Source organism: Perognathus longimembris, chromosome 5 (assembly GCF_023159225.1).
Source record: "Perognathus longimembris pacificus isolate PPM17 chromosome 5, ASM2315922v1, whole genome shotgun sequence".
In the NCBI taxonomy this organism is placed as follows: Eukaryota; Metazoa; Chordata; class Mammalia; order Rodentia; family Heteromyidae; genus Perognathus; species Perognathus longimembris.
Window position 1 is genome coordinate 5,025,324 of NC_063165.1, and position 12,465 is coordinate 5,037,788.

At 47.1% G+C, this 12,465-nt stretch overlaps 1 protein-coding gene across 1 annotated transcript in view; it reads left to right on the forward strand.

Moving 5' to 3' along the window:
- Hlcs (holocarboxylase synthetase) overlaps positions 1–12,465 on the forward strand; it is a 130,461-nt gene that overhangs the window by 12,407 nt on the left and 105,589 nt on the right. The window contains 1 exon segment of the mRNA XM_048346243.1: positions 4,157–4,339. Within this exon segment, the coding sequence (XP_048202200.1) occupies positions 4,157–4,339 (183 nt within the window).

Sequence of the window (12,465 nt, forward strand, 5' to 3'; positions counted from 1 at the left end):
CAAGTAGTTAGGATTACAGGCCTGACCTACCAGCATCTGGCTCCTGTTTTTGGGGTGTGTGTGTGTGTGTGTGTGTGTGCGCGCGTGTGCGCGTGCATGTGCGCCAGTCTAGGGGCTTGAACTGAGGGCCTGGCTGGGCACTGCCTTTGAGCTTTTGTGCTTAAGGCTAGTGCTCTACCACATTGAGTCACAGGTGCCTTAGTGCTTTTCCCATTCCTTTTTGAGGGTGGTTAATTGGAGCTAAGAGTCTCACAGACTCTCCTGCCCCAGCTGGCTTTGAACTGCAATCCTCAGATCTTGGCTAACTGAGTAGGTAGGATTATAGGCACGGGCCGCCGGCTTTGGTCTCCATTGGTTATTTTTGATGTAGGGTATCACTTCCTGCCTGGGTGCACACCTGGACTGTGATCCAGATTTGTGGCATGTTTCTCCATTGGTGAGGAAGCAATGGGCAGAGGAAGGAAGGAAAATTGAAAGTGGCTGGGAAGTCCTCTGCTCCTTCTTTCCCCTGCAACTTTTTGTTGAGAGACTGTTTCAGCATTCCTCGCTGTTTCTTGAAAACCTTTAAAGCCTTGGGTCAGATGTTGTTAAATGAATATACTCCACCCCAAGGACCCCGAGATCTAATGAGGAACTAAGGGAATGGACCCATTTTGCCTGGAAGCCTTCTAAACGAGCAGATTGAGCCTTCATTTTGTCATAGGAAACCTTTCATTGGGTATAGAATTGCTTTCTTCAGCTTATTTTCGTTCCGTGTACCATGTCTGTTTCTAGTCCTCATAGAAGCTACAGTCTTTTGGGTTTTCTGACCACATATCTTTTGAGGGTGTATAGGTTTGTTTCTTTGTACTTCCAAAGTCTCCTTATTTGTTTGTAAAATAATACTCAGGCAGAGATCCTTAAAATTCAGCAATCTGGACATTGGGACAGACGAACACGCATAACCCCAGCCAGTTTCCTGTAGGGCTGTGGGCCACATGGCTTCATTTCTGGAGGCCTAATAAATGTCCCTCTTATCTTTTTCTCTGCAAGTATGGTCACTATAGTAACGGTGCATTCTCAGAAAATCCACTTAAAAACCCAACTTCCTAGAGCCATATTTCAGTTTTGAAGAACGGCTTTTACCACCTCAGTGCAGACTTGTACTAGAAAATGTGATCCGTTTCCCTGCGTTCCATAGCAAATCTGCTTGGCGCACCATTTCAGCCGACCCCAGGACCGTCATAAAACTTGATAGCACAGGCTTGTCCTAGGAAACAAAAGGCAATATGATGCAGGCTCACAAATCAGATTCAGAGGATTAGGATGTCATTTTTGATTTTAAATGACTTCCAGTCTTCTGTGTGACAGGGTCACTGCTTTCTCCACAGACCTCTGTCACCCTGATACCGTGATTACAACAGGCTGCTTAGTTTCCTCTTTCTCTGCTCAATTTCATAGTCTTCATCTTTGTCATAAATCCAGTTAGGATGTAACCCTGTAAGAGGCGATAAAAGACGTCAAGGACAGAACACAGCTGTGTGCTAGGTGGGGCAATCCGGGCCAAACCTGTTGCTTATTTCTAACTTTGCCTTCAGCGTGTTAAAGAGAGAATCAGGAGTCGGTGACGCACGCCTGTAATCCTAGCTACTCAGGAGGCTGAGGTCTAGGAGATGGAAGCTTTTTAGACTCCCATCTCCAAGACGGAGGAAAAGAAAACAGGGCTGGAGGCGTGGCTCAAATGCTGGAGCACCAACTTGGAAATGTGAAGTCCTGAGTTCAGATCTCAGTGCTACCAAAACAGAAAGAGGAGGGAATGTTCAGATGCTTGTAGTACTGAAGGAGTTTGTTGGGAATGTTTAAGGCTGTGGATTGAGGCCAATATTTGATCATCAAATGGGCCAGGAGTTTGACATGAAGTTGTCCGAATAAAGCTGTGAAACAGATTCTAATGAAAGGTTTGTCTTCTTTCTTTTCTTTTTTCTTTTGGCCAGTCCTGGGCCTTGGACTCAGGGCCTGAGCACTATCCCTGGCTTCTTTATGCTCAAGGCTAGCACTCTACCACTTAAGCCCACAGCGCCACTTCTGGCCTTTTCTGTGTATGTGGTGCTGAGGAATCGAACCCAAGGCTTCATGCCTGCAAGGCGAGCACTCTACTGCTAAGCCACCTTCCCAGCCCAAGGTTTGTTGCCATGTTCATTGCAGAATGGTTCTGCTTTTATGGCCCGGTTTCTCAGTCATGGCCCCATTGACATGTTAGGCCGGGTAATTAATTCCCTGTGGTTGAGGGGAGTCCTGAGCCTTTCAGGATGGTTAGTGGCTCCCTGGTCTCTAACCACCAGATGCCAGTACCCTCTGTTGGTAGCTGGAGTTGTTTTTATTTCTGCCTTTCAGTCCAACTGAAAAGCCTTCCATTTAGAAGAGGCCAAGTTGCAGAGATAGGCTGTCACTATGGAAACAACATTAAAACAGAGGGTGAGACTTTGGTGTGGCAACAGAGAGGTGTAGGTGCGAACCCGCCAACCCGCCGTGCACACTCTCCCCTGTGCTGTTCTCTGTCCAGGCACAGAACTGGGGATGTAGAAACACCTCAAGTCTCCTGATGTAGGTGGTGCTGGAGGTGGAAGCCAGCGCTTTGTGCGCGGTGGGCAGGCACTCTGCCATGGCGCCGGAGCCTCAGTCCTGAAACTGGAATAGAAGCAAGGGCATTTCTCCACTTTCAGTGTCTTTCTCCTGTGAACTCGGGGTTCTGGTGTAGCTCTGGGTAGTGTGGGAAGGAGTTGAGTGCGTTCCTCTGCGTGTGCTCCTTGGACATGTTTGTGCAGACGTGACATCCAGTGAAGCTGTGAGCCCTCTGCTCCGTGCCTCTTTCTCTCCTTGAGCGCTGCTGGACGCACAGTCCTGCCACCCGCAAGGTCCCCTCTGGATGCCCACGCCCCTGGGCCATGTGTCCACCCAGCCCTGCTTTGTGCGCTTGAGAGCAGAGGCCCCCACCTAGAGTGGAGGAGACTCGCGCCTACAGGATGGGCTCTGTGAGGGGTTCTTTGTGCCTCCCTCTCTCCGGGGCCAAATGGGCGAGACCCTGTTGGACAGCGTTCTGCCAGCCTCTGTAGATCGGTCCCCACGGTTCACATCCGATAGCTGCAGGTTAGATGTGGCTTGATGAAGCCTCGGGCGTGAATCGACAGATCAGGCTGGCTCCATGCTCTTTAATTTTCCCAGTGCGTATGGTTGGTGAAAATAAACAAGCTCAGGTCTCCCCTCTGGATGCCCGTATTGTAGTGTCTCCAAGCTTTAAATTGATTAATTAATTATGATTAAAATCTGCTCTTAAGGAAGCTAAAGGTCCCAGTACCTTCCCTCATTCAAGACAGGAATGTCGGTGGGTGGCGCTATTTTACCCGGACAGCAAAACCTGGACCAAACCCAGAATGGAGCCGGGTGGAGGGCGGGCCCAGGGAAGCGGCACTGCAGCTGTTGACATTCCTGCACGCGCTGGAGAACGAACGAAGGCCGGTTGCACTGTCCTCCCAGGGGTGTCCCCACTGGAACTTCTGGGTAGAATGGAAGTTTCCAGCAGGATCCCTGTGCCTTCTTGGGTCCACCGGTGACTTCAGGTGCGTTCTCAGCCCAAGCCTGTTTGAGTCCAGGGGCTTGCTCAAGGTCATGTGAAGCTTGGTGATTAGTCACTGCCGTGTGTGTAGCTCTCCCCAGGACGGACTCCTCACGCCCTTAGCCCGGCAGCCACATTCTCATCTTTGTTTTTCTGTTTTTTTTTTTCTGTCCTGGTACTTGGGCTTGAACTCAGGGACAGGGTGTTGTCACTTAGCTAAAGGCTGGTGCGCTGTCCCTTGAGCCACACCTTTATTTCTGGCTTTTTGCTGGCTAATTGGAGATAAGAGTCTCATGGACCTTTCTGCCAGGGCTGGCTTTGAACCACAGTCCTCCGATCTCAAGTCTCCTGAGTAGCTAGGATTATAGGCATGAGCCACCGGTGCCCAGCTTCATTTTAATATTTTTACTCTTGGAATTGCTTGCTAGTGCTTTCTAGAAGGTCAGGTTCAGAGTTTGTATGTTGCTGATAAAAAGACCATGTTCAAGTTTTCAGAACAACGTGTGCAGAGACTTTCTCGTCATTTTGTAAGTCACCTGAATTTACTGGTGTCTTTGTCCTCAGGTGCATCTAGAACTACCTCCACGCTCTCCCACAGTGCAAACCCAACAAGACTTTGATTTGCTCAAGTCAAGCAATATGAGAAGATACGAGGTCCTTCAGGAAATCCTGACTGCCCTTGGCATCAGCTGTGAGGTTCGACAAGTTCCTGCCTTAACACCCGTGTCCTTACTGTTGGCCACCGAGGTGAGTCTGTGGGTTTGGCCAGGGCGAGCACACTCACCTTGGGGCGACCCCTCCTCAGATCTGTGACCTGTTGTTTTGTTTCCATTGGGTTGATCTTGATTTCTATTTTGAGCTTGGGTTTGAAAGTCTTTTCTTTTTTGCTGTTACTAGGGTTTGGACCTGGACTTGTGCTTGCCAGGCCTTAGTTACGTTCCAAGGGAGGTCTTGTATTTTTCTTTTAATCACTGGAATGACAGCCATACTCGGCCACACGCAGTTCTGGTGAGATGAGGGTCTTGCCAACCTTCTGTCCAGACTGGTTTTAAACCAGAATCCTCCTGATCTCTGCTTCCTGAATAGATGGGATTACAGGCATAAGTCACTGTGCCGACCTTAGAAACCATCTTAATGGTGTGTGAGAATCTTTAATTTTTTGAGTGTTTGTATGTAAAGCAGGTAGAGAAAACTATGCAGTTAGGAGGTGTTAGGTATGAGGTTGTGCCCTGCCCACCCCCCTTTTCTTTTGAGACAGGGTCTCACTGTGTAGCCCACACTAGCCTTGAACTTGAGATCCTTCTGCTTCAGCCTCTTAAGTGTGGAACTGCAAGTGTATGCCGCCATACTTGGAAAGTTCTGGACCTTTTTTCAGGGAAGGGGATCGATCCTTGCATGGGTCGTCACCTTTCACATCTGAGGTTCCACATCTGTACATTCAGCCAACTTCAGCTCGAAGACACTTGAAAAAAATTTGCATCAGTACCGGACATGTGTGGAGTCTTTTCATGTTACTCTTCCCTGAACAATAGAGTCTGGTGGTGATTCTATGCAGCACTTAAGTTGTATGAGCTTTCCAAAAAGCAAGGTGTGTTGGACCTACAACGAGTGTCGGTTGTATTCTGTTCTGTGCTATTTTGTATAAGGGGCTTGGGCATCAGTAGATTTTGGTGTCGATCAGTAGATTTTGGTGTCTGGTGCTGAGGAACAACTGTGTTTTGGCACCACGATTGTTGGGGGCCAGGAGCCTCATTCTGAGCTGGGCTTGCTCAGCAAGTGTGTGGGTGGGAAATCACCACTTGGGTCCAGTTGTGCTGATGTCTGCCACCTTGTGGCAAAGAACTCTGGATCTTAGGCCTCTGTCCATGGCGTGTAAAGGGCACGTGTTCTGGAACTCTTTTGGCCCTGTCTATGTTTGTTGCCTGTGATTCATACCTTGTTTTGGGCAGGCCGCCAGATTCTCCAGGTGTGTGTCCCCACTAATCTATCCTTACTGTGACGTGCTGTTGATTCCTTGTGACAAATTGTTCTGTGGGTCTCTTTCAGCTGTCTCTCCCATGAGTGGCAAGTCTGAGCTTAGTGACATAATCATATAAGCACCTAACAATTCAGGTTACTGTACAAGCCAAGCTTACCTGTCTTCCCTTGAGGAGAGCAAAATAAACCCATTACCCCAACATTTCTTTTTAAAAAAAATTATTGTTGTCTTAGAGGTGATATGTATGTCAAGTATTAAGTACATTTCTTTCCTTCTGCTGAGAGTCATTTGTTCCCTCTTTCTCTCTCATTCCCTCCCTCCCATCTCCGCCCATGAGTTGCTTGGTTCACTTCCGTCAATGCCTGGTGCAGCTGGTGAGCTCCGCTGCTGTACGTTTTCACCTGCTTTCCTCGCATTCCTTGCCTGGCCGCCTCCCCCCCCCCCCCCCCCGCCTTCGCTGGGATGTGCGTGCGTGTACACCGTATATGAGGTAAAGAATACAGCGTCATCTAAAAAGGATAGGACAAATTAAGAAAAGGTCCTTTGTTTCCTTATCTTTGGAGTTCATTTCAGTATGTATATTATTTTATATACATAAGAAGAGGTGCTTGGGTATTACAATTTAGTGCTTTTTCTACCAAGACTGTCCTTTTTTGGTCTCACTGTATGTGGGTGTCTTGAATCGTGTATATACTTTGTCATATCCCGTTGTGTTTTAAATCTAACTTCTGTGTATTAGGGTTCTCTCTAATGCACTGTTTGCCTCTCTGATCTTGGCTTACCTAGCTCCACCTGATTTGTTCTAGTTCCATCCATTTCCCTATGAATGCCATTATTTTATCCCTTCCAATGGCAGAGTAAAATTTCATTATGTATAGGTACCCAGTTTTTCGATCCACTCATCTGTTGTGGGGCATCTAGGGCATCTTGGCTATTGTGCAGCTGTGAACATGAATGCGCAGGTGTCCTTGTGGTGGCCTGGTTCCTGATGTTCAGGGTAGATGCTTAGGAGTGGTATATAGCAGGCTCATAGGGAATATCTGTTTAGTTTTTTGAGGAACCTTCAGACTGTTCTCCAGAGTGGTTGTATTAGTTTATATTCCCACCAGCAGTGCAGTAAGGGTTCTTTTTTCTCCACATCCCTGACAGCATTTGTTGTCTGAATTTAGAATATTTGCCAGAGTGAGCTGGTATCCCAGGGTCCAACATGTCTTAAAGAAGAGGCTTACCAGGATTATAATCCTAACTACTCAGGAAGCTGAGATTAGAGGATTGCGCTTCAAAGTCAGCCTGAGAAGCAAAGGTCACTAAACTCTATATCCAAAATACCTTACAAAAAAGCAAGACTGGAGGTGTGGTTTAAGTGGTAGAGTGCCAGCCAAGCAAGTGCAATGCCCTGAGTTCACACACCAGTACTAGCTTAAAAATGTAAAGGGGGAAAAAAAAGAGGGGCTGGGAATATGGCCTAGTGGTAGAGTGCTTGCCTCGTATACATGAAGCCCTGGGTTCCATTCCTCAGCACCACATATATAGAAAAGGCCAGAAGTGGTGCTGTGGCTCAAGTGGCAGAGTGCTAGCCTTGAGCACAAAGAAGCCAGGGACAGTGCTCAGGCCCTGAGTTCAAGCCCCAGGACTGGCAAAAAAATAAAAATAAAAAAAAGAGAGATGTTCTTTATAGGTTAGACTTCCTCTTTTGATAAGCTTAGTTTCCAGAGGAGAGCTGTTCTTCGAGCTATCTAGGTGTTATATGCTTCCTTGGGGAGGAATGATATAAGATTTGAGCAATAACTTACAAGAGATAACTGTTAAATGAAATAATATCTGTAAATTGTATAAGTAAATGGCAATGAAAATTATTGTTATATTGTTGTTGTTGGGTGGTTGGATGAATTAAAAAGCATATAATGTACCTGATAAAGTCAATGCCTGCGACCTAGTCTCAAAAGACTAAAGGCAATGTTTTCAGTTTAGAACATTAATAATACAGCAATAATTCTTTTTTTCATTTAGGGAGAGCATTTTCATTGCCCAGTGTTTAGCAGCTTGAAATTTTTTCAGTGGGGATGGGGGTGGGGGTGGGGTGGGGGGTTGGAGTTTGAACTCAAAGCCTCAAGCTTTTCTTGGCTTCCCCTCCCCCCCACACACACACTCAAGACTGCAAGACTGGTGCTTTCCTACCCGAGCCACATATCTGCTTCCTGGACTGCTTTGATGAATGCTCTTGGGAGTTAATGGTGTGACTTTTTTGGTCAGTCATGAGTCTGAACTCAGGGCCTGGGTGCTGTCCTTGAGCTCATTTGCTCAAGGCTAGGGCTTTTCTGGTGGTTAATTGGAGATAAAGAGTCTCATGGACTTTCCTGCCTGGGCTGGCTTCGAACTGTGGTCCTCAGATCTCTGCCTCCACAGTAGCTAGGATTATAGACGTGAGCCACTGGTGCCCAGCTATGGTGTGACTTTTGTATCTTCATGGAATTCAAAGCTCCATGTCACTTCTGCTCTGCGTGATCGGTTAATAGAAGGAAAAGCATCCTTCTGTCCTGTGCCACATCTAGATAGGGAAATAAAGGCAGTCCTCAGAGCTTCAAGTTCTTCAGTATGACCCCCTTGGAGGAAGGGGCAGGCCATGTGGGTAACAGCTACTGGCCCCAGGGCAGTGTGGCTCTCCCTCTCCTAGGCCTCTCCATGCTTCCCCAGAGCTGAGGTGGAAGTGTAAGGCTCCCGGCTCCAGCCCGGAGGCGGGGAGTGAGGTAGAGCAGACTTGCGCTTGGCTCTCCTTTTCTGGCTCTGCTGGTCTCGGGACTCAAACTTCGGATTTTTGGAGAGAGAAATGGAGAGGACAGAGTGACTTCAGATTGATTTACCCGCAAATGGCCTTTTGGAGCTTCTGTGTAATCTTTGGGATGAGTATAACTGAAATACCTAGGCCGAGATTTTGTGTTGTGTGCCCGCTTATGTTAAGACGCACTGTAGGCTCCTACTTCTTGAAATGGTCTGAGCAGCCAGGAAGGGGATACATTCCTACTGAGTAATAAATTGGGGGAATATTAACTCACCCATTCACAAACCGTGGGAATGAAATGCTTGAGTAAGATTAAAGCAAATATTTGCTCTGTACACACATATACAAACTCTTCCCTCCAGTTCTCCCCTTCCCCCCCCCCAAAAAAAACAGTCACTTTTCAGCCTCCACTCATCATGCAACAATCACCTGCTTGCTTCTTACTCTGAGTCCTGTTTGTTTGGTCTTGTCACTCCTGGGATGTCTGTTGTATGGACTGTTCTGTCTTCCCTCTCAAGTTACTCATTTCGACTGCTGTGTGTGTGCATGCGTGCGTGTATGTGTGTGAGACACACATAGTGAGAGATTATAGTACTGTATACATCCATTTCTTCCTTTTTTTTTTTTTTTGGCCAGTCCTGGGCTTGGACTCAGGGCCTGAGCACTGTCCCTGGCTTCCTTTTTGCTCAAGGCTAGCACTCTGCCACTTGAGCCACAGCGCCACTTCTGGCCGTTTTCTGTATATGTGGTGCTGGGGAATCAAACCCAGGGCCTCATGTATAGGAGGCAAGCACTCTTACCACTAGGCCATATCCCCAGCCCATTTCTGACTGTTTATTAACTCCTCTTGGAAGACCTTGAAGCTACTGTAGAAGTCAGAGCTTTGTATTTTCTTTTCCTGAAATACAAGTCCTTGAAATGATAATCATGCAAATTAATTTGCAAACAGACCCAGACCCAGATGGTCCAGGCCGGCTGATTCCTCTAGTTCTTGCCCAATGCCCAGGCCGGGAGACATTTCAGAACACCTGGGCTATTGGGTATAGATACAGACTAGAGATTGGGAGTAAAGATGGCTTGCACTTCCTGTTTGTTGGTTTTAATTCCCTTAGCCCTGTTTGGTAGACCTCACTGATCCCCATTGAATTGAGTTACAGAAAGAGGATTTTGGCTTTGCTGTAGTCCTTCCTGCCTGTGGATGAGGTTTCTGTGCCCCTTCCTGCTAACTGTGAAATGCTCTGCTTTCACCACAAGGTGTCGCTGCTGAGCTAGGCTGCCTCAGCTACAGACCCCTTGAGTTAGCTATAAATTTAGTACGCCAGAAATTTAATTTGTTCTCTTGATTTCAGTCACATAGTGTAATTTTGAAGTTTTCCATTATATGAGTGGCACTTTCTTTTAGTCCATAGAAATCATTTCAACGTCACAGTTCATAATATTCATCTTCTGTGCCAACTTTTATTCTGTAGTAGGTCCTATTATAGTATGGGATATGAAAGAACAAAATAAATACTCGCAATGTCTAAATACTTTCACTGTGCACCAGCTGTGTTTATTCAGTTTGGTTCCATGACACTGATCTTTCTGGTGAATGGCAGGCATAGTAGATTTATGGATAGCACCCTGTACTTCTGTAATACCTTGATATAAATGGAGATTTACACGATGTCCCAGGAAGGAAAAACACTCACCTAAGATACCGTTCACTGCTGGCTTTTGCTAGGGATGCACTGAGAGCCTGATTGTGTCCCAACACCACAGCCAGGGGGTAATTGTAAAATCCTACCACCTACCCCAGTCCCCTTGTGTGGCAGGAAGAGGAAGGAAGGAAAGCTGTGCTGCAGGGCAGGCTCTGGTAGCTGAGTGGGCTTCCTTTTGATCAGAGTCTTCTCACTGAGCAGGGCGGTGGGTTGTCAGCTCTGAGGTAGGGTGCGGCTGCCTTAGTGTCTCAGCCTGCCTTCACCCACATGGGTGGAAAGTTTGCTGGGTTACTTCCAAGTCTCCGTGCCCAGGGCTGCTGGAACGTTCCTTCTAGCTACTGGGCAGACCCTCTGGGCTGTTTCTCCACGAATCTCTCCTGTCTGCAGTCCTCCACATGGCTTCTGCTGTGTGCTTCCACAGCGTGCTGTGGAGCGACTGGTGGGGGCAGAATGGGTGACAGGGACATCCGAAGGCACTGTTCCCGGAGAGGGCGTGCTTGTGTTGGCGAGAGACACCAGTTTCACAGAGAAGATACAATTAATTTCCTTGTAGAACACCAGAAAGAGCGCAGCTCATTGATGCTGTAGGGGCACATTTGCATAGGTCTGTTTCGTATAAAATTTAATTTGATAGAAAACCCGTAATTCTGAAGCTAGCCGTCCTGTTTGTGTTTCTCTGGGTTCCTTTCCTTGCGGTGTGTACCCGAGGCAGACAGGAAGCGAATTGGGCTTTTGCGCACTGGGGCTAGCTGACGGGGACCAGCCAGGACCCTGAATTGTGTGCCCATCTCCCACTCACGCAGGGAGTCGCAGTAGACACCCCACCGGCCAGATGGCCCTTGCTCCGGGAGCCGGGAGCGGGCAGAGCTGCTCAGACAGGCTCCTATGCCGGAGCAGGGCGGAGGAACGGCCACTTTGATCCAAGATGAAAAACAACTGAGGACTCTTGCGGGTGCTCCTTGTGGCCCGGAGCTAACTGTGCGTGGGCAGTCGGAGAGTTGGGAGCCGCTGACTGGGCAGGAGTCCGGCGAGGTGGAGTCCTGTTACTTCACCCTGGGCATCGCCAAGGAGCTCTAACAAGAAACGACAACCGAGTTTGTTGTTGAAGAAATCAGGCAGAATCGCCACTGTGTGTGTGTGTGTGTGTGTGTGTGTGTGTGTGTGTGTGTGTGTGTGTGTGTGTGTGTGTGTGTGTGATTGTAGGACTGTGGGAGTTATGGAAAGGGTAATATAGGCTATTTTGTTTTAATTCAACCCCAAATTATTTACTATGAAACTTTATTCTCTCCCTTAAAAACTAGGTAATGTTGGCATGGGTAATTCTGATACTTGTAAACATATCCTTAAAACGTCTAGAGTTTTAGTCCCTTCCACTTGGGGATTTTCTTCTCTTTTTTCTCTTTTCCATTGCCCGGAGGAGTTCATTTACATAAATACTATTTTACGTGGTCGGAGGCACCATAGGCTTTGTGTCTCTGCGTTCCTCCCCTAAGAGCAGGAATTTTTTTCTCTTACATTTCTTTTTTTATATCCACATTTATGGTATGTAACATAACGTTTTGGCACACAGACCCTTAGTGAAATGGAAATTTCTTCTCTGATATCCGTTGTGCTATGAAGAAACAGACTAAGTTGTACCGCATGACCTTCACTCTCCTCCAACTGAACACTTCTGTTTACTGGACAGCAGAATACCTACTAAGTAGAAGCCCCTTGCTGTGGAAGTTTCTGGAAGAAGAGAGAATTTCTCATTTTTATGGAGTACTTTGTAGTTTTAGCTGACTCCTTTACACATAACACTATCTCTTCTGCTATAATCAATATCAGACAGGGTTTTTTTTTTCTTTTTGGTGGTACTTGGATTTGAACCCAGGGCTTCATGGTTGCTCGGCAGGTAGGTGTTCTGCCACTTGAGCCACGTACCCAGCTCTGCTACTGTCTCTTCTGGATCTCCCAAGTGAAGTCCAGAGAAGGCCTCTTAGCTTTTATTTGTAGATCAAATCCAGAGCCCCATTTATGCCAGGTAAATAATTTATTAGTGAGCTACATCCTCGGCCTGGAAGCAGGATTTTTCGACAATGAAGAGGCTGGTGTATTTTTTTTTTCTTTTTTTGTGTGGGTACTGGGGCTTAACTTGAAGCCTGGGAGCTGTCTTTTTGCTTTTTCTGCTCAAGGCTGGTGCCCAACCACTTGAGAACACTGCTCCACTTGTAGCTTTTTGCTGGTTAATTAGAGATAAGAGTGCGCAGGCTGATTTTGAACCTTGATACTCAGCCCCCTGAGTAGCGAGGATTATAGGCATTGGTGACTGGTGATTTTTCTAACCAGTTAAATGTAACTCCCCATTGTAAAAGCCTCTTTACCTGCCATCATTTAGGAAAGTATGTGACCTGAAGGCCTTTCCTTCTCCCAGCTC